This window comes from Malus domestica, chromosome 08 (genome assembly GCF_042453785.1).
Source record: "Malus domestica chromosome 08, GDT2T_hap1".
NCBI lineage: Eukaryota > Viridiplantae > Streptophyta > Magnoliopsida > Rosales > Rosaceae > Malus > Malus domestica.
In genome coordinates, this window is record NC_091668.1 from 21,175,609 (window position 1) to 21,203,556 (window position 27,948).

The following is a 27,948-nucleotide window of genomic DNA, read 5'->3' on the forward strand; positions in this document are numbered from 1 at the left end:
ATTTTGTGATAGTTGCAATTTATGTCAATGACATGAATCTCATTGGGACTCTAAATGAGACTTTTTCCATCCTACAACCAATAAGAAGGAGGTTTTGGAGCCTAAAATTTCATATCTGATTGCAATTGGCGATGTATTGTACTTAGCTTAGTGCATTAGACCAGACATCTTCTTCGCCGTTAATCTTTTGGAAAGATATAACAACGCACCAATACGTCGACATTGGAATGGTGTTAAATAAATCCTTCATTACCTTAAAGGTACTATGGATTTAAGCTTATTTTATCCCTACACATCTCATAATAGATCATACCCCGTTGGTCTTTGAAATGATGCTTGCCTTGTTAGTATGGTGATGAAGGTTATTTACCATCGGAGACACTACAATATCTTGGAGGATAACCAAATAGACCTTAGTTGCTACTTCTTTGAACCATGCTGAAATTCTCACACTTCACGAAGCTACGTGTGAATGCTTATGGCTGAGAGCCGTTATTGAACATACTACAAGCACTTGCGGACTTTCTTCCATCATTGACGTCCCTACAACAATTTATGAAGACAACGTCACTAGTATCGACTAGATAAAAAAAGGATACATCAAAGGAGACAATACCAAGCATATGGCTCCGAAATTCTTCTTCCCAGATTGGCAACAAGAGCATTAGAAGATTGAATTCAAACAGATTTGGTCCCAAGATACCCTAGCCAATCTCTTCACAAAGTCATTGTCGAAGTCTACTTTTTAGAAGCTTGTCAAGGAATTAGTATATGTGTAAACTGTCTGATTTGCAGTGCTTGTAGTTCTCATTTGGGAGTTTTTTCAAACTTAGGGAGTATACTGAAGTTTAGCCTCTCAAATGAGTATATTTCAGTATACTCATCTGAGTTTGACAAAAATCCCATAAAGTGTTGGGTGACTGATTTTCATGGGCTACCAGTTTTGTCCTAAACTGTCATCTTAAAGAGTATTGGGCAAGAGCTGAGGCTAATTTGGCCTCACAATAAGCTTGGGCTCCAATGAGTCTAGGCTGATTGAATGCGTTGGAAAGATTTTCTTTGCAACTTAGCGCTAGGTCTTCTTCTAGCCTAGGCTAGAAGCCGTGCAAAAACGCATAGCAACCAACATGACGCGCTCGCAGGGATAGCAAAAACGCCTTTGACAAGGATGCACTACTCGTTGCGACAGTCAATCCAGGCCTTCTCGACATAAAGTGTTTCTGAAACTTAAATGTTCAACGATCTGATCATGCATAGATATTCACAACCAACATAGCGTAGATCACAAAAGCGGCTCCTGTCGTGTTCGTGATGAACTTTAACATGAGTTCGGTCTCCGTGGATCAAAAACTCCTCGGAGGAGCCCTAACATCAAAAATCTCTCAGGAGGAATTCCTCCCAACTTTGAAGATTATGTAAACAACATGGGGCAAGTCAACCACAACACAAAACACAAAAACAGAAGGAAAAAGCCCGGGATGAGTTCTCTAATATAACAAAAATAACTTCAACGAACCTCAAAATGCCATGCATTAAGTTGCTACGAAGATCACCTTACACATATAGTAAATCTAAGTATCCGAAAACTTAGCAACAAGACAACATTGTCAAACAAAATCGAGAATTTCATTAAGAGAAAAGAAACGTTAAGTCTCAAAACAAAATACTACGTTCAATATAGAGCCATTATCCTACTCTCCTTCACTGACCACCAGGCAGTGTCTTGATAATATCCGAATCACCTGAAGATTATAGTAGCAAGTGACAAAGTTAGCCAAATCAGTTTTTCACATCAATTAGGTCGCAAACAAATTGCTTAAAACGATAAGAAAACTATGGAGTACCTGCATCAATGATGCTAAGGCAAGACACCCGGAAATACTTTCCACATGCTGTACCGACCTCAACGTTGTCTGAAAACATAACAAATGGTCAGCCAGATGAAAAGATAATAGTGAACAAAATAATTTCCTTTTTGACATTTTATAAAAGAAAACAAGAATTAGGATCACGTAGCATATATAAATCCTCATTATGTTATACATGGGGGAAGAAAGGAAAATTCTAAATAATAGCTAAGTAAAAGGCATTATCCTTCTTCCATAAGCACCGGACAGTAGTGAAAAATGTTTCACGCATGTGAGAATGTTGAACATTATTGAGAGGAATGTGACCTGAAAGAAACTCGACTAGGCTAAGCAACAAAGTACTAATACAACAAACCAATATTTTAGAGAACAAAGACTAAATCACACGAAAACAGAACAAGAGGTGAAAGACAAAACTGATGAATGCGCACAGAGAAGTATATTGCCATGTGAAAATCCACCAGCCAGACAGTTAAGAAATAAGACCAAGGCAATCATGCATCATGGATTAATCAACACAGTCAGACAAGTTCTAACATCTAACAGCCAATACAAATGCCATAATTTTAAACCCTCTAAGCACCAGCCGTCAACAGTTTCAATGAAATCGTGTGACACCAGAACCATCTTGAAGTAGACAAGTGAGAATAAGAATCATATCTACACCGCCCATATTCAATATCTATCGTCAAGTCAACAATGGCTGAGATTGTTGCTCATTCTTCAACCAGTGTATTTCCACCACTAATCAAACACGCTTCTTTACAATCATTTTATTTGTCAAACTTCTTTACATCCATTTACGCTTTTTCGACATTATATAGTCGAGGAACTGTCATATAATTCAGATGAACACTACCCTACCCATATCAGATTTACACAACTAGTTTCCTTTTATCTATTGATCTTACTATTTCAAAATAAACAATCATGCAACATCCATATCAAACATAAAAAAGCAACCCACACATAGATTATGCAAAAAAATACGATAAATCTGGTATAAAAAAAAACCCAAATATACAACAACAACAACAACAAAGCCTTTTCCCACTAAGTGGGGTCGGCTATATGAATCCTAGAACGCCATTGCGCTCGGTTTTGTGTCATGTCCTCCGTTAGATCCAAGTACTCTAAGCCTTTTCTTAGAGTCTCTTCCAAAGTTTTCCTAGGTCTTCCTCTACCCCTTCGGCCCTGAACCTCTGTCCCGTAGTCACATCTTCGAACCGGAGCGTCAGTCGGCCTTCTTTGCACATGTCCAAATCACCGGAACCGATTTTCTCTCATCTTTCCTTCAATTTCGGCTACTCCTACTTTACCTCGGATATCCTCATTCTCAATCTTATCCTTTCTCGTGTGCCCACACATCCCACGAAGCATCCTCATCTCTGCTACACCCATTTTGTGTACGTGTTGATATTTCACCGCCCGACATTCTGTGCCATACAACATCGCTGGCCTTATTGCCGTCTTATAAAATTTTCCCTTGAGCTTCAGTGGCCTACGACGGTCACACAACATGCTGGACGCTTTTTGTGGTCTTCGCTAAATTGCTCCGGTCATTAGTGTGGATAAGTATATAAATGGATAGAGATAGGAAAGCAAACACAAGATGTACGTGGTTCACCCAGATTGGCTACGTCCACGGAATAGAAGAGTTCTCATTAATTGTGAAGGGTTTACACAAGTACATAGGTTCAAGCTCTCTTTTAGTGAGTACAAGTGAATGATTTAGTACAAATGACATTAGAGTACAAATGACATTAGGAAATATTGTGGGAGAATGATCTCGTAATCACGAAACTTCTAAGTATCGGAGTGTGGTATCGACTTGCCTTATCTGTCTCATAGGTAGATGTGGCAGCTTCTCTGGAAGTACTCTTCCTCCATCCAGGGGTGGTATCTTTAACTGGTGGAGATGCACAAGGTAATGTATCAATTTCACTTGAAGCTTACTTGTAGTTTCAGGCTTGGTCAAGCGCGATACAAACCATGTAGTAGGAGTCCCCCAAGTCGCCGAGCTAGGGGATTTGCTGAAAGAGGTGACAAACAAGGTAAGCAATCAGAGCTCCGGCTGATTGTTCACCTTCTCCCCATCTTGCAGCAGCATGAAGGATAAAGAGAAGAAAAATGAGAAGGGATGATATGGGATACTTTTGCTTTTAAAGAAGTAACTTTCCACAGGCTTATTCTTGAACTGAGCTGGAGGGTTTTCTGGTTTCCTCCAGAGTATAAGGCCGACTGAAGAATTTGAGGGTCAAAACAAGTCCATCAAATCTAGAGTACGTTCGACCCTGCTGATATGGGATACTTTTGCTTTTGACAGAGTAATGGATGGATCGGCACGTGTGCTGTTACGTTTGTCTCCACATGCTTCCTTGTATCCTTCGCACTTGCCCTATCTGTTCCTCAAGCAGATGCGGTATCTTCCCTGGCAACATAAGATGTTGAAGATGAGTACTCGAGAGCAATGCCAGGTAAGTAATCAGGTAAGGGGTTCCAGGCTGTCAGTTCCTGGCTGGGAGCTTGATTTCAAGTGCTGACTGATTGCTCTCTTTCTCCTTGTCTTGCAGGTAAAAACAAGGCCAAAGGAAAAGACAGGGAAAAAGCATGATATGGGATACTCTTGCTTTTAACCCTGATGATATGAGATATTCTTGCTCTAGTATAGCTTGTTTGCAGAGGTATTATCGGGGGGAAAGAAAGCTGAATATTTCGAAAGGCTTCGTTGGGAGTGCCCTCTCAGATATGAGGAAGGGTTGAGCATTTTTGCAGGTCTGCCTGTCCGTTGGGGATGGAGGTCGACATATATAGGAGTCTCCCTAACAACAAGTAGTAATGCTATTCCTTTACCCTGCTTGGTCATAGCACGGTAGTGGGAGCTGCCAGCTTCACATGTTTTAACTCTGTCAGAGCACTTTGAAACGATAAGAAAACTATGGAGTACCTGCATCAATGATGCTAAGGCAAGACACCCGGAAATACTTTCCACATGCTGTACCGACCTCAACGTTGTCTGAAAACATAACAAATGGTCAGCCAGATGAAAAGATAATAGTGAACAAAATAATTTCCTTTTTGACATTTTATAAAAGAAAACAAGAATTAGGATCACGTAGCATATATAAATCCTCATTATGTTATACATGGGGGAAGAAAGGAAAATTCTAAATAATAGCTAAGTAAAAGGCATTATCCTTCTTCCATAAGCACCGGACAGTAGTGAAAAATGTTTCACGCATGTGAGAATGTTGAACATTATTGAGAGGAATGTGACCTGAAAGAAACTCGACTAGGCTAAGCAACAAAGTACTAATACAACAAACCAATATTTTAGAGAACAAAGACTAAATCACACGAAAACAGAACAAGAGGTGAAAGACAAAACTGATGAATGCGCACAGAGAAGTATATTGCCATGTGAAAATCCACCAGCCAGACAGTTAAGAAATAAGACCAAGGCAATCATGCATCATGGATTAATCAACACAGTCAGACAAGTTCTAACATCTAACAGCCAATACAAATGCCATAATTTTAAACCCTCTAAGCACCAGCCGTCAACAGTTTCAATGAAATCGTGTGACACCAGAACCATCTTGAAAGTAGACAAGTGAGAATAAGAATCATATCTACACCGCCCATATTCAATATCTATCGTCAAGTCAACAATGGCTGAGATTGTTGCTCATTCTTCAACCAGTGTATTTCCACCACTAATCAAACACGCTTCTTTACAATCATTTTATTTGTCAAACTTCTTTACATCCATTTACGCTTTTTCGACTTTATATAGTCGAGGAACTGTCATATAATTCAGATGAACACTACCCTACCCATATCAGGTTTACACAACTATTTTCCTTTTATCTATTGATCTTACTATTTCAAAATAAACAATCATGCAACATCCATGTCAAACATAAAAAAGCAACCCACACATAGATTATGCAAAAAAATACGATAAATCTGGTATAAAAAAAAACCCAAATATAATGGCAATAAATCACATACTTCCATTGTAGTGGTGAACCCCAACCTTGGCGAGCATAGCATAGTACTCGATCTCAGATTTCCGCAGAGGCGGGCAATTGTTGGAAATGATAATCAGCTTCCCTGCAATTTACCCAAATCACAAAACATGAAATTAAACCCCAAAAAATCACAAATCGAATGCAGAAAGTTAGAAAATAATTAGAAAGATTGGAGATTAGAAAGGATCAGAAATGGTCGTGCCTTTGGAGTTGCGGAGGGAATCGATGACGGTCTTGTAGCCGAGAGTGTATTTGCCACTCTTCATGACCAGCGCGAGCCTGGTATTGATGCTCTCGTGGGTCTTCTTCGTCTTCTTCGGAGCCACCATTTTCGACGATTGAAGGTTCTTCTCGGAGACTCTCTCTCTGCTCTGCGGCCGAAGGTGAACGGGTTTGAAGAAGTGGGAAGGGATGGCTGCTAGGGTTTTAGTATTTGATGCTAAGAGATGGGCTTGCACGTGAGTTGGCGAGGTCTAGGAGTTAGGCTAGTCCAGTGTTTGTTAGCAGAAGGGACTAACTTTAATGAGATTAGGTGGGATTCGCATGGACTAAAGAGCGCGCTAGGGGGTCTTAGCGAGAGACCCCGAAAAGCATCGGACTACTAAGACCGTTTCTGGGTTTTGCAGCGTCTCGAGAAATCCAAGCGTTCCCCAAGTCACCTTCGTCTCTCACTCCCCTGACTCCACAATCCCCCACTTCCCGCCAGTTAGCTCACCAGGCCTTGCTGCAAGCCGGTTTCACCGCTCCCCAGAAGCTGTTTGAAGATTCGACGACGAATAACCCGATTTCTCAACACATTTTTTGGCCAAAACACGAAGAAGGGGAGAATTTGGGAATTGCAAAAACCCCCAAATTTGCTGAGAACGCAAGAAGTGGAGGGCAAAGAGGAGAGAGATTTGACTAATTGGGAGAAAAGAGAACGGCAGAGAGATAGGGGTTAGATGCAGAGTTTGATAGAAACAATGAAGATAAGAGAAAGGAAAGTAAATTAAAAATAATATTTTATAATATAATATTTGACTTTTTTTGTTTTTTTAAAGTAAAAGTAAATTAAAAATGATAAAAAAATATTTTGGGCTCTAAAATAATTTTAGTCTATAAATTAGTCTGACACTACACCAAACACTTCATTAAGTTAGTTCAGCTTAGTCTAGTCTAAGCCAGTCCAGTTTAGTCCCTGTAGCTAGTCCAGTCTGAGATAATCCGGTGCAACAAACGCACCCTTAGGGTTTCGGTTTTTTTCTAATTATATTTGGCACCCCTATTTATTAGCATACGTAACAATTTCGTCATTGTTTCTGAGCAAGGTGCATAACGGCACATTTGTCATTTGAATAACAAAAAAGAAAATTTCTTTCGAAGAAAATGTTAACCTAACCGGAGATCAAAACGACATACGTGACATCAATCATGTGCACATATAAGTAAAATGAGCTAGTTAAGATAAATAAATATCAAACTTGTCAATTATGTGAGCGTAACCTTAGACTTTCTATATTAAATTAGGGAAATTTTATTTGAACCATGCAACTTTTTTCTACACCCAGTTGAAATTTTAAATGAGAAGTGTCTTTTTTACCCTATTGCATTATTACCATAAAGTACAAAATAAATTTAACAATAAAACAAAATTGTATCAACGAACCCAAAACCCAATAATCAAACTCTTACCATGATACAACCAAAAAACAAGCAAGATCCATGGTGAAAATCGCAGTAAATGAAAGGAAAGCAGAAGATAATATTTACCTTGCTGGGTACATAGAATCATAGGATAATAGCTGGTAATGACGCTTATGCATAAATCCTTTCTCTTATCCCATGAGTAGGGACTGTCTTCCGTCTGATCTTCGTGAAAATTGAAGGTCATCACTGTCAAAGAAACACTCATTTTTTGGTTCTTCAGGTGCAAATCTCAACCTACCATTTGTACAAAAACCCATCTATATCTCACAATCCCAGAATGAAAATATAACCAACGATTCAAAGATAGTTTTGGAGGATACAGAGATTGGGGAAAAATAAAACATGACCACAACAAAATTATTCACATTAACACGAAGTGAAACACTCCAGGATATGTGCAGTAAAATATAAAACATTAGCAAGTTTGCTAAAAAATAGTACCTTTGACGGTCCCGCAGCATGAAGAATGTTACAAGCTTGACCACCATTTTTTCAGATTCAATTATGTTACAGAATAAGTATCACCTATTACTTATGAAAGAGACTAAATGAGAAAAAAGCAGTTACACCCAAGAAACATCAGATGTTTAACTACAGGGAGCATGATCAATATTTGTTGCTGCATCATGCTCCACGAAAAAGAAAGGAGCAGATGAGATTTCTTTTGCTTACTTCATTCTTGTAAGCTCAGGGGAGCAGATTCTAAGAGATGACGAAGCTCCAATATTAAATGAAGAGGAGAAAGCGGGAGGAGAGAAGGAGAGAGGGAGAGAGGGAGACTTCGCCGTCACCGTAATCAGAAAACTCGGAAAAAAACCCAAATTTAATAAGTTAATATCATGGGTGTAAAGATAAATTTACATATTGAATTGAGTTTGTGAGGGTAGTTTAGGTAATAAATTTGGGTTTAAAAAAATATCGATAGTTTAATTAAAAATAATATGGGTGTAGTAAGTAAGCTGGGTGTAGAGATAGGTTACATGGGTTTAAATAAAATTTCTCATTAAAATATTACTATATCATAATAAAGGTGTGCATCAAACTGACGAAACCAACCAATCCAAATTGTTGGTTTGCTTTGAATTTCATACTTTTGCTACAAACCAAAATCACATTGAACCAATCATATCTCTTCTACTTAATTAAATATTAAAAATTGATGACAATTGGATCGGCTTAAATATACTTACCATTCAATTTCTTAAGTTTTATACATACAAAATAAATAAATTTAAAGCTACTTAACAAATATATATACCATTGAACTTGATGGGATACAAATTCTTCGATACTAATTTCAACGATCCAACCGTCAAACTTGTTTGTAAATGCTTTGAGATCGCATACGTCAAAAATCGCAAAAAACAAACATTCAGAGATCAAGTAACAGGATAAAACTTTTCGACGGTTATCAACGAAAAATCACGATTTAACGGTTATTTTAACTTCGATTTTGATGATTTTTTACAGCTACACTTCTTGACCCTATACGAATATAATGAAAGAACTCGATCTTCAATTTAAAATATTTACACTACGTAATGAAAGTATGAATAAACTCTTAAGTGTTAGGGAATTTATTGTTTTGATGAGATGCGCATTTTACGAAACTAGTTTCAACGATCCAACTGTCAAACATGTTTGTATATACTTCGAGATCGCATACGCCAAAAATTGGAAAAAACAAACATTCAGAGATCAAGTAATAGGACAAAACTTTTCGACGGTTGTCAACGAAAAATCACGATTTAACGGTTATTTTAACTCTGATTTTGATGATTTTTTACAACTACACTCATTGACCCTATATGAATACAATGAATGAATTCGATCTTCAATTTAAAATATTTACACTAGTGGATACAACAAAATCTTATGTTATACTTAATGAAAGTATCAATAAACTTTAAGTGTTAGTGAATCTATCGTTTTGATGGGATAAGCATTCTACGAAACTAATTTCAACGATCCAACCGCCAAACCTGTTTGTACATGCTTCGAGATTGCATTAGCAAAAAATCGCAAAAAACAAACATTCAGAGATCAAGTAAAGGGACAAAACTTTTTGACGGTTATCAACGAAAAATCACGATTTAACAGTTATTTTAACTCCGATTTTGATGATTTTTTACAGCTACACTCTCTGACCCTATACGAATACAATGAATGAACTCGATCTTCAATTTAAAATATTTACACTAGTGGATATACTTAATGAAAGTATGAATAAACCCTTAAGTGTTAGTGAATCTATTGTTTTGATGGGATACGTATTCTACGAAACTAGTTTCAACGATCCAACCGTCGAACATGTTTGTATACACTTCAAGATCGCATACGCCAAAAATTGTAAAAAACAAACGTTCAGGGATCAAGTAACGGGACAAAAGTTTTCGACGATTATAAACGAAAAATCACGATTTAAGGGTTATTTTAACTTCGATTTTGATGATTTTTTGCAGCTACACTCCTTGACCCTATATGAATACAATGAATGAATTCAATCTTCAATTTAAAATATTTACATACCACAAAATCTTATGTTATACTTGATGATAGTATAAATAAACTCCAAGTGTTAGTCAATCTATCTTTTTGATGGGATTCATATTCTAAGAAACTAATTTCAACGATCCAACCGCCAAACCTGTTTGTACATGCTTCGAGATTGCATTAGCAAAAAATCGCAAAAAGCAAACATTCAGAGATCAAGTAAAGGGACAAAACTTTTCGACGGTTATCAACGAAAAATCATGATTTAACGGTTATTTGAACTTCGATTTTGATGATTTTTTACAGCTACACTCCTTAACCCTATACGAATACAATGAATGAACTCGATCTTCGATTTAAAATATTTACACTAGTGGATACCACAAAATCTTATGTTATACTTAATGAAAGTATGAATAAACTCTCAAGTGTTAGTGAATCTATTGTTTTGATGAGATACGCATTCTATGAAACTATTTTCAACGATTCAACCGTCAAACATGTTTGTATATACTTCTAGATCGCATACGCCAAAAATTACAAAAAATAAACATTCAGATATGAAGTAATTGGACAAAACTTTTTGACGGTTATCAACGAAAAATCACGATTTAACGGTTATTTTAACTCCGATTTTGATTATTTTTTTACAATTACACTCCTTGACCCTATATGAATACAAGGAATGAATTCGATCTTCAATTTAAAATATTTACACTAGTGGATACCACAAAATCTTATGTTATACTTAATGAAAGTATAAATAAACTCCAAGTGTTAATTAATCTATCGTTTTGATGGGATACGTATTTTACAAAACTAATTTCAATGATCCAACAGTCAAACTTGTTTGTATCTGCTTCAAGATTGCATACACCAAAAATTGCAAAAAACTAACATTCAGAGATTAAGTAACGGGACAAAACTTTTCGACGGAAATCAACGAAAAATCACGATTTAACGGTTATTTTAACTCTGTTTTGATAATTTTTTACAGCTACACTCCTTGACCCTATTCTAATACAATGAATGAACTCGATCTTCAATTTAAAATATTTACACTAGTGGATACCATAAAATCTTATGTTATACTTAATGATAGTATGAATAAACTCTTTAAGTGTTAGTGAATTAATTGTTTTGATGGGATACACGTTCTACAAAACTAGTTTCAACGATCTAACCATCAAACATGTTTGTATATACTTTGAGATCGCATACACAAAAAATTGGAAAAAACAAATATTCAGAGATCAAGTAACGGGACAAAACTTTTCGACGATTATCAATGAAAATTCATGATTTAAGGGTTATTTTAACTCTGATTTTGATGATTTTTTTACAGCTACACTCCTTGGACCTATATGAATACAATGAATGAACTTGATCTTCAATTTAAAATATTTACGCTAGTGGATACCACAAAATCTTATGTTATACTTAATGAAAGTATGAATAAACTCTCAAGTGTTAGTGAATCTATTGTTTTGATGGGATATGCATTCTACGAAACTAATTTCAACGATCCAACCGTCGAACTTATTTGTATATATTTCGAGATCGCATACGCTAAAAATCACAGAAAACAAACTTTTAGAGATCAAGTAACGGGACAAAAAATTTCGACGGTTATCAACGAAAAATCACAATTTAACGGTTATTTTAACTCCGATTTTGATGATTTTTTACAACTACACTCCTTGACCCTATATGAATACAATGAATAAACTTGATCTTCAATTTAAAATATTTACACTAGTGGATACCACAAAATCTTATGTTTTACTTAATGAAAGTATAAATAAACTCCAAGTGTTAGTGAACCTATCGTTTTGATGGGATACGTATTCAAGAAACTAATTTCAACGATCCAATCATCAAACTTGTTTGTATATGCTTCCAGATCGCATACGCCAAAAATCACAAAAAACAAACATTCAGTGATTAAGTAACGGGACAAAACTTTTCGATGGTTATCAACGAAAAATCAAGATTTAATGGTTATTTTAACTCTGATTTTGATGATTTTTTACATCTACACTCCTTGACCCTATATGAATACAATGAATGAATTCGATGTTTATTTTAAAATATTTACACATACCCCAAAATCTTATGTTTTACTTAATGAAAGTATAAATAAACTCCAAGTGTTAGTGAATCTATCGTTTTAATGGGATACGTATTCTACGAAACTAATTTTAACGATCCAACTGCCAAATTTGTTTGTATATGCTTCCAGATTGCATACGCCAAAAATCGCAAAAAACAAATATTCAGAGATAAAGTAACGGGACAAAACTTTTCGACAATTATCAACGAAAAATCATGATTTAATAGTTATTTTAACTCCGATTTTGATGATTTTTTTTTATAACTACACTCCTTGACCCTATAAGAATACAATGAATGAATTCGATGTTCAATTTAAAATATTTACACTAGTGAATACCACAAAATCTTATGTCATGATGATCGACGAAAATTGAGGATTTTGTAAAAGGAATAACATGCAAGCTCTGAGTTTCATTGGCAAGATTTAGTCTTTTGAGAAAAGCTTCACAACCTTGAAAACAAAAACGCCTTTGACGACGAGGAACACCTCTCAGCCTCAAGATCTTGAGTTTTGAAGACAAGGATGCACTACTCGTTGCGACAGTCAATCCAGGCCTTCTCGACATAGAGTGTTTCTGAAACTTAAATGTTCAACGATCTGATCATGCATATAGACGTTCACAACCAACATAGCGTGTAGATCACAAACCGCCTCCTGTCGTGTTCGTGATGAACTTAAACATGAGTTTGGTCTCCGTGGATCAAAAACTCCTCGGAGGAGCCCAAACATCAAAAATCTCTCAGGAGTCAGGAGGAATTCCTCCCAACTTTGAAGATTATGTAAACAACATGGGTAAGTCAACCACAACACAAAACACAAAAACAGAAGGAAAAAGCCCGGGATGAGTTCTCTAATATAACAAAAATAACTTCAACGAATCACAAAATGCCCTGCATTAAGTCGCTACGAAGATCACCTTACACATAGTAAATCTAAGTATCCGAAAACTTAGCAACAAGACAACATTGTCAAACAAAATCGAGAATTTCATTCAGAGAAAAGAAACGTTAAGTCTCAAAACAAAATACTACGTTCAATATAGAGACATTATCCTACTCTCCTTCACTGACCACCAGGCAGCGTCTTGATAATATCCGAATCACCTGAAGATTATAGTAGCAAGTGACAAAGTTAGCCAAATCAGTTTTTCACATCAATTAGGTCGCAAACAAATTGCTTAAAACGATAAGAAAACTATGGAGTACCTGCATCAATGATGCTAAGGCAAGACACCCGGAAATACTTTCCACATGCTGTACCGAGCTCAACGTTGTCTGAAAACATAACAAATGGTCAGCCAAATGAAAAGATAATAGTGAACAAAATAATTTCCTTTTTGACATTTTCAAAGAAAACAAGAATTAGAATCACGTAGCATATATAAATCCTCATTATGTTATACATGGGGGAAGAAAGGAAAATTCTAAATAATAGCTAAGTAAAAGGCATTATCCTTCTTCCATAAGCACTGGACAGTAGTAAAAAGTGTTTCACGCATGTGAGAATGTTGAACATTATTGAGAGGAATGTGACCTGAAAGAAACTCAACTAGGCTAAGCAACAAAGTACTAATACAACAAACCAATATTTTAGAGAACAAAGACTAAATCACACGAAAACAGAACAAGAGGTGAAAGACAGAACTGATGAATGCACACACAGAAGTATATTGCCATGTGAAAATCCACCAGCCAGACAGTTAAGAAATAAGACCAAGGCAATCATGCATCATGGATTAATCAACACAGTCAGACAAGTTCTAACATCTAACAGCCAATACAAATGGCATAATTTTATACCCTCTAAGCACCAGCCGTCACAGTTTCAATGAAATCGTGCGACACCAGATCCATCTTGAAAGTAGCCAAGTGAGAATATCATCAAGTACAAATCCCATAAATTTAAACCCTCTAAGCACCAGCCGTCACAGTTTCAATGAAATCGTGTGACACCAGAACCACCTTGAAAGTAGACAAGTGAGAATAAGAATCATATCTACACCGCCCATATTCAATATCTATCGTCAAGTCAACAATGGCTGAGATTGTTGTTCATTCTTCAACCAGTGTATTTCCACCACTAATCAAACACGCTTCTTTACAATCGTTTTATTTGTCACACTTCTTTACATCCATTTACGCTTTTTCGACATTATATAGTCGAGGAACTGTCATATAATTCAGATGAACACTACCCTACCCATATCAGATTTACACAACTATTTTCCTTTTATCTATTGATCTTACTATTTCAAAATAAACAATCATGCAACATCCATACCATACCTAAAAAAGCAACCCATCCATAAATTATGCTAAAAAATACGATAAATCTGGTACAAAAAAAAAACCCAAATATAATGGCAATAAATCACTTACTTCCATTGTAGTGGTGAACCCCAACCTTAGCGAGCATAGCGTAGTACTCGATCTCAGATTTCCGCAGAGGCGGGCAATTGTTGGAAATGATAATCAGCTTCCCTGCAATTTACCCAAATCACAAAACATGAAATTAAACCCAAAAAAAAAACACAAATCGAATGCAGAAAGTTAGAAAATAATTAGAAAGATTGGAGATTAGAAAGGATCAGAAATGGTCGTGCCTTTGGAGTTGCGGAGGGAATCGATGACGGTCTTGTAGCCGAGAGTGTATTTGCCACTCTTCATGACCAGCGCGAGCCTGGTGTTGATGCTCTCGTGGGTCTTCTTCGTCTTCTTCGGGGCCACCATTTTCGACGATTGAAGGTTCTTCTCGGAGGCTCTCTCTGCTCTGCGGCCGAAGGTGAGTTTGAAGAAGTGGGAAGGGATGGCTGCTAGGGTTTTAGTATTTGATGCTATTGAGAGATGGGCTTGCACGTGCGAGTCACGTGAGTAGGCTAGGTAAATTAGGGTTTCGGTTTTTTTCTAATTATATTTTGCACCCCTATGTATTAGGATACGTAACAATTTCATCCTTTTTTCTGGGCAAGGTGCATAACTGCACATTTGTCATTTGAATAGCAAAAAAGAAAATTTCTTTCGAAGAAAATGTTAACCTAACCGGAGATCAAAACGACATACGTGACATTAATCATGCGCCCATATAAGTAAAATGAGCTAGTTAAGATAAATAAATATCCAACTTATCAATTATGTGAGCGTAACCTTAGACTTTCTATATTAAAATACTACTATATCATAATAAAGGTCTGCATCAAACTGATGAAACGAATCAATCCAAATTGTTGGTTTGGTTTGAATTTCATACTTTTGCTACAAACCAAAATCACATTGAACCAATCATATCTCTTTTACTTTTAAGTTTTATTTATTTTACACATGTCAAGTGGCGAAAATACTATAACAATTATATATATTAATATAACAATTTTATTCCCCTATAAACTATAATTATATATATATATATATATTAAATTAAATATTAAAAATTGGTGACAATTAGATCGGCTTAAATATACATATCATTCAATTTCTTAAGTTTTATACATACAAAATAAATAAATTTAAATCTACTTAATAAATATATACCATTGAACTTGATGGGATACAAATTCTACGATACTAATTTCAACGATCTAACCGTCAAACTTGTTTGTATATGCTTCCAGATCGCATACGCCAAAATCCGCAAAAAACAAACATTCAGAGAACAAGTAACGGGACAAAACTTTTCGACGGTTATCAACAAAAAATCACGATTGAATGGTTATTTTAACTTCCATTTTGATGATTTTTTACAGCTACACTCCTTGACCTTATACGAATATAATGAATGAACTCGATCTTCAATTTAAAATTTTTACACTAGTGGATACCATAATATCTTATGTTGTACTTAATGAAAGTATGAATAAACTCTTAAGTGTTAGAGAATTTATTGTTTTGATGGGATACGTATTCTACGAAATTAGTTTCAACGATCCAACTATACATGTTTGTATATACTTCGAGATCGCATACGCCAAAAATTGGCAAAAACAAACATTCAGAGATCAAGTAATGAGACAAAAAATTTCGACGGTTATTAACGAAAAATCACGATTTAACGGTTATTTTAACTCTGATTTTGATGATTTTTTACAGCTACACTCATTGACCCTATATGAATACAATGAATGAATTCGATCTTCAATTTAAAATATTTACACTAGTGGATATCACAAAATCTTATGTCATGATGATCGATGAAAATTGAGGATTTTGTAAAAGGAATAACATGCAAGCTTTGAGTTCCGTTGGCAAGGTTTAAACTATTGAGAAGGGCTTCACAACCTTGAAAACAAAAACTCTTTCATTTTGCATATCCTTGCACATTTAATATTCTGTAATAGACTAGTAGTGTATGAATGTTTGTTTATTGGGCTCTTATTTTCGAGTGTAGATGGAGTACTTAAACGACAAATGTGTTTTAATGTTTTGAAGTAATATTTATCTTGCAATGTGTGGTATGTGCAAATTAAAGAAAAAAATATATTTTTCTTAACGGGTCATAACGGGTCGGGTCACTTTACCCGTTGGGTAAAGTGACCCGATCTGTTAAGGACCCGTTAAGATAATAGGTGTGACACGACACGACCTGTTAAAATAACAGGTGTTACACGAAAACGACACGAACACAATAGACACGACCCGTTTGCCAGGCCTATCCGTTACCTTTGCCTTCACGCCATTAAGTCCCTCCATTCCCTTTTGAAAACTAATTAATATAGAATCATAGTTATTGATTATTGATATTATTTAATTGAATCGAATTTTGGTTTATTGAATAGTTTATAAGGAAAACTAACGAAAAATAAAAAAAAAACTTTAGTTTTAATGAAAAATGACAAATAAATGTGTAGTGAATAGTACCAAGGAACAGTAAAAATGTGGTTTTTCGTTAAAAGTGAACAATACCATGAGTGTTTCGTTAAAACTTCCTAGTTTATATGATTAATGGTAATGATTAATTGAATTATTGGTTTAATTGTTTAGTAGTTATATACTATATTTTACTCTAGGGTTAAGAGTCTAAGACTTTTTTTTCTTATTATACAGTGACATAATGAAACGGTACTATGAAACAATGCTTAAATCCTTCTTCAAATATTTCGGCCAGTTCTCCTTTGAATATTCCGGCTAGTCCTCCTTTGAATATTTTGGCTAGTCCTCTTTCGAATATTCCGAGTAGACTTTCTTCGAATATTTTTGATATTCTTTCTTCAAGTATTCTGGGTAGTTCCCAACAAAGGGCCACTGAGTTTATATTGAGAAAGAAGTATTTATTTTTATTGATAATGAGCCTATTATACGACGTTTTCATGACATGAAACTTCGCAGGCAACAATTGTAATTTGTTTGTATTGATAAATTATGAAAGACATTACTATATAAAAAGATTTGATTGTTGCCATTTTTTTGAACCTTGCACTCTTAAGTTCGCCCCTCCCCTCAACAGTTCATGGCTTCGCCACTGCACATGTCAATGTATTACGTATTGATTGGAGGTCTTATCACACGCATATTATAATTGTAAGTGTTATGAATGATTAGAAATTTGTTTGCATTTTATGCTTATATGAAGTTATAATTAATAAATCGTTTGCTAGAAGGATATTTTACTTAACTAAAACTTAGTCCTACCTAGTTGATTAGATGACATTTTAATGTTCCAAAACTTAACATTTTGATTGAATTGAAATGTGTGGGATAGGTGGATGTTTAAAAAATTAAAACTCTTGAGATATTAGACTTTTTTTTTTATTGACGTTGTGGATATGGTTAAACTGACAAACTAAACCGAGTAACAATGATATGGTTTCATTTGGTTTTAATGACAGTATTAGTTAAAATCGAACCAAACCGAACCGTTAAATTTTATGTCACCAACCCAACATCGCAATGCTAGTGAATGCACTAGATAAATACAAACGATTAACTTGATGATTAAACTGATATATGGACCAAGGTTGAAAAGATATGTAAGTTTAAGGGTTGTTTTTGTCAATCTGAAGTCTTCCAAACTGTTCCGCGAAGCTTAAATCGCAAGGACATAAAAGTGTAAATGGCCCATTTTTTCTCTTTCATTTGGATGGGCTGCGAGTGCAAGGGGCCTCAACGAGAGTTTTTATCAACAAAATGGATAAATCGCATTCATTAAAGAAAAAAAATTGAAAAAAAAAATTCATTAAAGAAAAAAAAAAGTTATTTTTAGCTACGCTTCTAGCAATCGATTTTGATCTCACTTTGTTCTCTGTAACTCAAAAGTCAATACTTCAATCCTTAAACTTAAAATTCGTTCCACTTTTATCATATTTCTGTTTCTTCTGTCAAATAATCGTTAAAGTTGCTAATGTGGATGTGTAAAAATGTAATATCATAGGCTTATTTTTAGCTATGCCATATGGAACTCGATTTTGATTCCAATTTGCCCCTTAGAACTAGATTTTCATCCCACTTTGTCCCAGAAACTCAAAAGTTGGCATTTTATAAACATCCACTATGAAATGTTGAATGTTAACACATGGTGGAAATGGATTTGATTATAAATCTCCACTATGTGTTAACATTCAACAGAGTTAGAAAATATTAAGTTAAAAAAAAGAACTTAAGGATTGAAATATTTTTGGGTTGTTGTGCTTGAGTTGTAGAGATTTGGAAAAAAAAAAAAGAAAAAAAAAGAAGAAACTAATTAGCATGGTGCATTTAAATCAAGCCCACATAATGGAATTTGCTCCAAATCCGCAGATAGCAAATCAATCTTAGAGAAAGAGGGAGAGGGAGAAGTTTAAAGCAGCGTGCGTATGCATGCTTGATGGCTTTTGAATAGAATTAACATAATCAAGACAATATGGAGCGACTTTTGAGTTTCATAGAGTAAAATGATTAACTTTTGAGTTTCAAGGGGTAAAGTAAGATCAAGGTCAAGTTTCAGGGGGCAAAGTTGGATCAAAATGGGGCGAATTTGACAGAAGAAACGGAATATGGTAAAGTGGATCAAATTTTGAGTTTGAAGGAGTAAAGTGGTGACTTTTGAGTTACATGAGGCAAAGTGAAATTAAAATAGAGTTCCACGGGCTTAGCTAAAAATGAGGCAAGAAAAAAAAAATAGAGCCAACTATTACTAATGCATTGTCACATCCTAATCTCGACTCCGCCGTAGCACAATATTGTCCGTTTTAGGCCCCGGCCACGCCCTCACGGTTTTGTTTCTGTGAACTCACACGAGAACTTCCCAGTGGGTCACCTATCCTGGGATTCCTCTCGCCCAAACTCGCTTAACTTCGGAGTTCCGATGGAATCGGAAGCCAGTGAGCTCCCAAAATGCCTCGTGCTATATGGAGGTGGGCATGTACATAAAAGACACATCACCCCCTCTCCGTTGGTCGATGTTGGATGTTATAATCTACCCCCTTAGGCGCGCGACGTCCTCGTTGGCATACTCGCACTACACGACATAGTGGCTCTGATACCATTCTGTCACATCCAGTCTCGACTCCATCGTAGTACGATGTTGTTCGCTTTGGGCCCCAGCCACACCCTCACGATTTTGTTTCTAGGAACTCACGCGAGAACTTTCCAGTGGATCACCAATCCTGGGATTGCTTTCGGCCGAACTCTTTTAACTTCGGAGTTCCGATGGAATCGGAAGCCAGTGAGCTCCCAAAAGGCCTCGTGCTATATGGAGGTGGGCATGTACATATAAGGCACATCACCCCCTCTCTGTTGGTTAATGTGGGATATTACATGCATATTACGCACCAACACGTAATTCTATGCAGGCTTCAGTCATCTTTGGGTGTGTCTTTCATTTTGATGTTTTGCATTGTTAGTTGTTACTAATAATTGATTTTTTTACTCTGTTTGTATATATATGTTTTTTTTTCAAACAATAAACTATGATAGGAAAAAACTTGGTGGCTATTTGGAAGGAGCTGCTCCTGATAGCGTCATGGGTTTGGGACCTGGAGAGGTTTGAGTTCCAAGTGTACTTGCAAAAATATGAATGATCTAGAATTCATTTTTTCTTTGTTTTGATGACAATGGTTTGGGGAGAATTCTCTTTGGTGACCAAGGGCATCTTGCCCAACAATCTACTCCTTTCTTGCCTATGGAAGAAAAATAGTATGCATCTTTTCACTTGATGTTATTTTATCAGCTTAGCAATTTCTAGAACTGCCACTAGTAGAAAAACATGTTTGCGCAACGGCAACTTGTGCGACGCAGCAGATTTCGTCACGCAAAGTTTATTTGTCCGACGCTCAACACAAAACGTCGCGTAAATGTCCTTTGCGCAACCTACGTAACGTAAAACTGTTTTGCGCGACGCCAGCCTTCGTTTCGCAAAGGCCGTTTGCACGACGTTTTGTGCGTCGCGTAAGATTTTGGCACCAAACCAATAATGCTTTACCCTTGTTTTCCCAACTTTGTGCGACGCAGGTGCACCTAGGTTGTGCAAAACAGCTTTGCGCGACGCCTAGCTTTGTCGCGCAAAGTCAACATGGAAATGTCACTTCTTATCTTTCTTTCATGTTTTCTAACACAAGTTAAAAGCTCCATAGCTGTCTTCCACTCTTCCTCACCTGTAGACCTCTATAGCTGCCTGATCACACTTAGGTGATTCAAAACCTCTATGTTATTCTTCCATTTTTTATATATGATTGTATTGAAATTTTGGTTAATATTACCCAATATATTGAAAATTTTGATCTTTTTTGTTCTTATCATGCATATATGATTGAGCTGCAGCTCAATCACTTATCAATTATATATACTATGTACTTATCATGCAGCTCAATCACTTTTCTAACAAAAACCTGAAAAGCACAATCATATTAGTGTCCTCAAGCAAATCAAAAGTTCCACATGTGCAATGTTCCTGAAATTACCTGTTCCTGCAAACCAACCACATCCTTTTTCTCTGCCTGTGGGGGAACAAAAAAGTCAGCGTTCACGTACAATTAATTGTCGAATACCATTACATGAATGTATAAAAATAAAAGAAAAGATGGTCAAGGCATATACCATTTTTTTGTTAGAAAAGTGATTGAGCTGCATGATAAGTACATAGCATATATGATTGTGCTTTTCATTTTTTACATTATTCCGAATTCTGAAAGGAAATTCTATGTAATTGATATGTTTTCTTCTTAAACACGTTTAATTCTTAAAGCAACTTGTGAGTGTGAATGGTGTTTATACAATTAGGATTCATGTGGATGTTAGTATACTAATGTGTGTGCATCGGTCTTTGTGGAGACAACCATTGGTAATTATAGAGCTGTGTATTGATAACATTGACGGATTGTCACTTCTCTGTGTTGTAATCTTGGTTAGGTTTTGAATCAGTCATAGTGGGGTTATGTGCAATGTTCATGCATTGAAACTGCCAACTAGAATAAACTGAAATGTATTTTTTCCTTCGTTTAGGAGGATATGAATGTATGATTTAGCATTTGAGCTGAAAGTAGGGTGTGGAGTAAAAAATAATCACAAGGCAACACGTGGATTTTTGGTGAAAAAGACAAATTTACCCTCGAATCACACTAGATTTCCTATGCGCGAGCAGTGGACAATCATCCTTCAATCAAGCCAAAAGTGTCCAAAATAGGTAACCAATTCAAAATTATCTCATCCATCCTCATCTTATGCAATTATTTCATAACCTACATAACATTCCATATAAATGGAGATTAATTGGCTAATTAATGGATTAATTCCTAATTAATCCATTAATCACCAATTAAATCACCCATTACACACCAAAAACACCCCAAAGGGCCCGCGACCTTTTCTCCGAAGGGCCGGCGACCTTTTCTCCAAAGGGGACCGGCCATGTGCTATATATATGACCCCATTTTCTCTAAAAACGAAGGTTACACACTCTTGCAAAACTCCCAAAAAACTCTCCAAACACTTTTCTCTCTAAATGCTAACTTTGGCATCAGAGGTTCTTCGGCCAAAGCCCCCCCCATTCATCGTGGGTGCGTGAGGCTCTTGGCCTTAACCAAAGATGTTGATTGTTTTGTAGGTGCAATTTTGTTAAAGAAGGAGAAAGCGAAAATTTGCATCCACATAGGGTATTTGTAGCTTTATTATAGTTTGAAGGTTAGGTTGGCATGGATAATGTTTAGCTGCTGGATACACATAGGCATACCCCAAATTCCATTCTGTTTTATCAGTTGAGCATTTCCTTGTCCATATTTACAGTCAGCTGAACATTTCACTTGAATAAACATGATATGTTCATTGGTTATGAAAATAAACTAGATCTGTGTTCTCACTTTGATATTGGGCTGTAATTTTCGAGACAATTCCATAGCCACCCTTATCACATATGAATACCAATTTTTGAGCAACTAACTTCAGATTCCTTATACTTGTTATTGTGTACCTTCGCCTGCGTGCTATGCCCTTTTTTGGTCATGTTGGAGTTTTTTGGGATTGAATTTGTAATTGATCTTTATTAATTTTATCTATTTTATTTAGTTTTAGTAATTATTGTGATTTAATTTATTTGTATGCACAAATTTTTGTACATCACGTACAAAATTGTTTTGTGTTGTACAAAATTAATACTATTTAACTTCGTACACTTTTTTTAAGAAAAGCTTAGTTTCCAGTTTGAGGATTAGTTGGATTTCATGTATGGATGTGAAAGCATGACTGCGGTCCAATTAATTCTTGAATTATCCCATTTTTTGGACAGTTTGGGAATGCATAGTTATGTGCTGTAGTTTGCGGTTCAAGGATTAGGTTTCGATAGTGGAAATTTTGGTAACATTTCCTGATGTTCTTCGAGTACACAGTGGATATTATGTATCTACGGTTTGCACTTGAAGAACTGTAAAGAGATGCTGCCAAAATTAGCCCACGTCGAAATTTAATCCATTGGAATCGTAAATTACGGCACATAATTGTGCATTCCTGAATGGATAGGGCCCTTACCGGAGGAATAAGGTGACAAGACAATAGTTGAAGTTGTTGTAATTCTTGTACTTTTATTGGGATTGCAGACAAAATGGACAGACAGTGGATACATAGTCATAATAGATGTGTTGTTGTGTACTTGGATGGAATAAATGAGTTCATTGAATTCGCAACTAGACACAACCTAGGTTCAACTCATATCTGATGTCCATGTAGGAGGTGTAACAACTCAATGTGGGAGACATTCGAAAATGTTCGATTTCATTTAGTAAGAAATGAGATGATGGAGATCTATACTACTTGGTATCATCATGGAGAACGATTAGACTAAACTTCGTCTTCATACGTGACACGAGTGGAGACTGTTGAATCTAATGTGGATCCTAGTGAACAAGTTATGAATATTCTAAATGACGTTTATCCATACGCCTCGAGCAACACCAATCAGGAAGAGGGAGATGACTGCCGTCCAACCATGGACATAAGGCATTCAAAAACTATAAAAAACTATTGAAAAATGCCAAGCAAGAATTATATCCGGGTTACGAGAACTTTTCGGTGCTCACAGCAATTGTGGAGTTGATGTATGGTAAGATGAAGTTTCGTTTGTCAAACAAGTGTTTAGATTACTTTTTGGGAGTTATTAAGAGGATGCTTCTAAAGGAGAATTGTTTACTTGAAGATCATAAAAGTGCCCAAAAAGTGTTGAAAGGTCTCGCATTGGGGTATGAAAAAATTCACGCATGTGTAAATAATTGTATATTGTTCTATAAGGAGAACAAACAGTTGGATAAATGCCCTGTCTGCAATGAGTTGAGGTTTAAAATGACATCACAGAATAGAAAGACCAAGATTCCACAAAAAGTAATGCGTTATCTTCCATTGAAGCCTAGGTTGCAACGATTGTACATGTTGATGCATACTGAAACCAACATGAGATGACATAAAGAAGGACGGGTAAATGACGATGTTATGAGGCATCCTGCAGATGGAGAGGCATGTAAAGAATTCGATCGGATGTACCCTGATTTTGCAGCTGACCCGTGCAACCATGGTTTATTTGTTCAGTTTTCTTTGCTTTTTTCTTCTAGTTTCAAATGCAAGAAAGGATCAGTTTTCTTTGCCGTGTTGGTTTCTGTTTGTTTTCTTTCAGCATATTTCCATCCTTCATATGCACGAACAAGAGTCATATGATCATTGTAATCTTTTGCAGATAATCTAGAATTTGATGTCCCTGCTAACTGTATGAAACAAGGTGAGAGAGAGAAAGATAGAGCACACAGTATGGGGTCATTTAGGTACAATGTGAAAGGGAGAGTAACAGACCAGCAAACTAGCATATTGAAATGGGAGTTCATTGATTATGATAAACTAATAATATTTGTGATAAATAGCTCTGTAAACTAGACCTTATTTGCCCTTTTTTTTACAGTGTTACAGAGCGGATTGGCCAAAATAAGAATTACATTTTCATTTGTTTTCAACATGGACTATAAACTAGACCTTATTTGCCCATTTTTTTACAGTGTTACAGAGCAGATTGGCCAAAATAAGAATTACATTTTCATTTGTTTTCAACATGGACTGAATTAGAATGTTACATTCCTTTACCAGTTAATTCAACCATCTTTTTTTAAGCATCTATGTGTGCATTTATTTACGAATTTTGGTTAAAATTTAAAATTCGTCACACTACTTTGTATTATACAACTACAATTTTAGGTCACCGTATCTGATTTGAACATCGTATACACATGCACACACACAAAAAATGTACATACAGATTAACAAATAGAAAGTTGGGTTGGGGGTTTGACAGATTCGGATAGGTCTCTTGGTTTAGGTTTGACTCTTTTTAATCAATCATGCTGCCTTGGATTCAATACACTTTTTAACCTTCGGTTAATGTTTATTCAGTTTTCTTTGCTTTTTTCACACATGGTTTATTTGTTCAGTTTTCTTTGCTTTTTTCTTCTAGTTTCAAATGCAAGAAAGGATTAGTTTCTAATGTTATATTTTTATGGTTCAAAAAGTGTATAGATGTTGCAGTTGATCACTCATCGTCGGAGTGTGACCAATGTGCCTCCCGCATTATCAGCATCTACTGCTCCAGGCGTGAGTGCTCCATTGATTGGGGAGCCTACACCCCTTACTGAGGCTACTCCTATGGCGTCATAGGTGCTTGTCTCTTCGACGTCATCAGTGTCGGTTCAACCGCTCAGTGTATGGCGGCCTCACCGGCGCCGCCGCGAGACGGAGCCTTCTGATCACACTTCCTTGGCATCTAGAGTCAAGGATGAGGTTTCCCAACCAAGTAGTTTTTTTTTCTAATTCTCACTACGTTGTATTTTTTTTTTCATTTTAAAACTATTATTTTTATGATGGTGAAAGTTTGCTGGATTATGAAAATATGTTGCGGGTTGTGAATTACTGTTTTAAGGTTTTGGGAAATGCTATACTATTAGGGGAGGTTGTGTCGAATTTTTTGTACAAATTTAAGCTTAGGGTTTTCACCATTTAAGTATTTTTGGCCAGCTAAAAAAAACACCAGGGGCCTAGTCGAATCCTGAAGCAGGCACAGAGCATACGTCAGGCTGCCTCCAAGATCAAGATTGCGTATGACCCGCGACATCGTGGAGCGGCTACCTCACAGCAGCATAGCAGCGTCGTTAGTAGCTGTGGTGTTGTTATTCGACAAAATTGTCCTTTTCAGTAGCAATCTTGGGCAGAAATTCCCGAGGAGACGAAGAAACTGGTGCAAGACAAGTTGTCGGTTAGTATATTAACTTTTACCCTTGATCATTTTTTTTAAATTTTGTTTACAAATATTAAAAACCAAAATATATTATCTTAATATTATTAAATTTCTTACTATTATTTTATTGTTTTTCATATTCGTAGGTCATTTATGATCTTCAGGATATATCCCTTGAGGCCATGGCCTACTTAGAGGAGTCTTTAGCAACCCGGTACAAACATTTGAAGAATAGTTTTCACACGTATTTTAAGGGGTGGGATGATTGGGAGATTGCTCGCCTACATGTTCCAATCGAGTTGCAGGAATAGCCGAAGGATTGGGAGTGGCTCAGCAAACATTTTACCACTAGTAGGAAAAACACTTTGCGCGACACAGGTCATTCGTCACACAAAGTCCAAAAAATGTCACGCAAAAATTAGCGCAACGAACCTTCGTCGCACGCCAACTGTCGCGCCAAGGTAATGACAGTAGGGTTTGCGCGACGCAGAAGTAATCTACATCGCGCAAAGTAGTTTTGCGAGACGTAGGACCTGCGTCGCACAAACCTGCTTTGCACGACGTAGGATACTTCTTCGTCGCGCAAACCCTTTTTTTTGGAAAAAAAAAAAAAAATTTAATTTTTAATAAATATTGTAATTAAATTGTAAACAATAATTAATAAACCAAGAAAAAAATATTTAATTATAAAAGATATGAAAATGTACATACAAGATGTCCGAACAAAAAAGAAAAAAACTACAACAAGTAGTCTTCAGGCTACTGGTTATCGGCTGGGTGAAATGGTTGGGAGGTCGAAGGTGGAGCAAGATGAGGTGCTGGCATCATGATTTGGAGGCCGGACATCTGTAAGGCCCGTACAATAACCCTCATTTGCTCGTCCTGGGCCATAAGCTGACCTTTTAAGGTTGTCACTTCCTCTTTTAGGGCATTGACCTCTCATGTGGTCGATCTGGAAGATGAGGCACCCATCTCATGAACCCGCGCCTTCCTTATACACCGAACAACATTGCCATGACGACGACCAAACTTCTGATCCAGGACTTCATTTAGGATCTGAAAACCTTCATCCTCTCATTTTGGCCTTTACTTGCCTTTACTTTCCTGATTTGGAGGGTTAATAAACTATGCAAAATATATACTCGGCTAAAATACTACTATAGTAATAGTTAAGATGGACCATCCACAAATAAAGAAACTCATATTGTAAAGAATCCCAAGTGTTTAAAATCTATTCAGAACACTCCACAAACCCCAAACAAGATGGACCATCTTGTTTCTGCCTAGAATTTGCCAATCTGGATACAGTAATGAGCTATTTTGTACTCATTATCTTATGTGCTTTCTTGTTGATGGGTGTATGTAGCAAACATCAGACAAGACGATGCTGGTCAGTTTTGTGATCCTTTAGACTTTGAATCATCATCATCTCCAATTAGCCATTTCATACTTTAATATTATCGTCAGATCCAATTAGCAATCCAATATCACCATAATTTTGAGTTTACAACTACAACAGTAGAGGCACTTGAAAATAAGATGATAAGATGGTAACTTCATTTTGGTTAATCAAATATTTTAGCTAGCAGCAAATGGGTCAAGGCTCGATACCAAAGTCATAACTATGATTTTAAAGAACATTTCAGCCAACAAAACCCAGAGTACTCATGTCAAACATTAACAGCCAAAACCCAAAGTACACATGATAAACTATAATTCATTGATGGGAGTGAAACATCTGAGAAAATATGAACTCAACAACCAAACCCAATGTGCTCATGTCAAATATTAACAACAAAGGAATTTGTGTATGTATGTCAAGACTCAAGAATCAAATAAAAAATGTCACCCAAGATAAAAATCAATCAGGGGTGCTTTCTGTATTAGGAACCCCAGAACAATATTAAAAAAAAGGCTATATGGGTTATAGATCAGAAAGGGGTGCTTTTGCATGCTCAGAAGATTTTTATCTAACCAAATCGGACAATTTTGGATAAGATTAAACCACAATAACAACAATATAGTTTATACCAGCATGAAGCCAAATCTCAATTCAATTAAAGTAACAACAACAACAACAACAACAAAG

General features: G+C 36.2%; 2 protein-coding genes across 2 annotated transcripts; both read right to left on the reverse strand.

Annotated features, from left to right (window-relative positions):
- Positions 1-1,506: 1,506 nt before the first annotated feature.
- LOC103441602 (large ribosomal subunit protein eL30) lies at positions 1,507-6,458 on the reverse strand. The gene is made up of 4 exons (XM_029107137.2): positions 6,105-6,458; positions 5,883-5,984; positions 4,816-4,884; positions 1,507-1,742 (listed from the first exon to the last, which is right to left on the reverse strand). The coding sequence occupies exons 1-4, from the start codon at positions 6,229-6,231 to the stop codon at positions 1,702-1,704; spliced, it is 339 nt and encodes a 112-aa protein (XP_028962970.2). The 5' UTR covers positions 6,232-6,458; the 3' UTR covers positions 1,507-1,701.
- A 6,608-nt stretch (positions 6,459-13,066) lies between these two features.
- Positions 13,067-15,233, reverse strand: LOC139198205 (large ribosomal subunit protein eL30-like). Its single transcript, XM_070826478.1, has 4 exons — positions 14,800-15,233; positions 14,576-14,677; positions 13,403-13,471; positions 13,067-13,300 (listed from the first exon to the last, which is right to left on the reverse strand). The coding sequence occupies exons 1-4, from the start codon at positions 14,924-14,926 to the stop codon at positions 13,260-13,262; spliced, it is 339 nt and encodes a 112-aa protein (XP_070682579.1). The 5' UTR covers positions 14,927-15,233; the 3' UTR covers positions 13,067-13,259.
- Positions 15,234-27,948: the final 12,715 nt, after the last annotated feature.

Coding starts and splice junctions, on each gene's coding strand:
- LOC103441602 (XM_029107137.2), bottom strand. CDS start 6,231: ATGGTGGCTCCGAAGAAGACGAAGAAGACCCACGAGAGCATCAATACC. Junction 5,985..6,104: donor TTCCCTCCGCAACTCCAAAG/GCACGACCATTT, acceptor GGTAAATTGCAG/GGAAGCTGATTATCATTTCC. Junction 4,885..5,882: donor GGTTCACCACTACAATGGAA/GTATGTGATTTA, acceptor TTATGTTTTCAG/ACAACGTTGAGGTCGGTACA.
- LOC139198205 (XM_070826478.1), bottom strand. CDS start 14,926: ATGGTGGCCCCGAAGAAGACGAAGAAGACCCACGAGAGCATCAACACC. Junction 14,678..14,799: donor TTCCCTCCGCAACTCCAAAG/GCACGACCATTT, acceptor GGTAAATTGCAG/GGAAGCTGATTATCATTTCC. Junction 13,301..13,402: donor CCTTAGCATCATTGATGCAG/GTACTCCATAGT, acceptor TATAATCTTCAG/GTGATTCGGATATTATCAAG.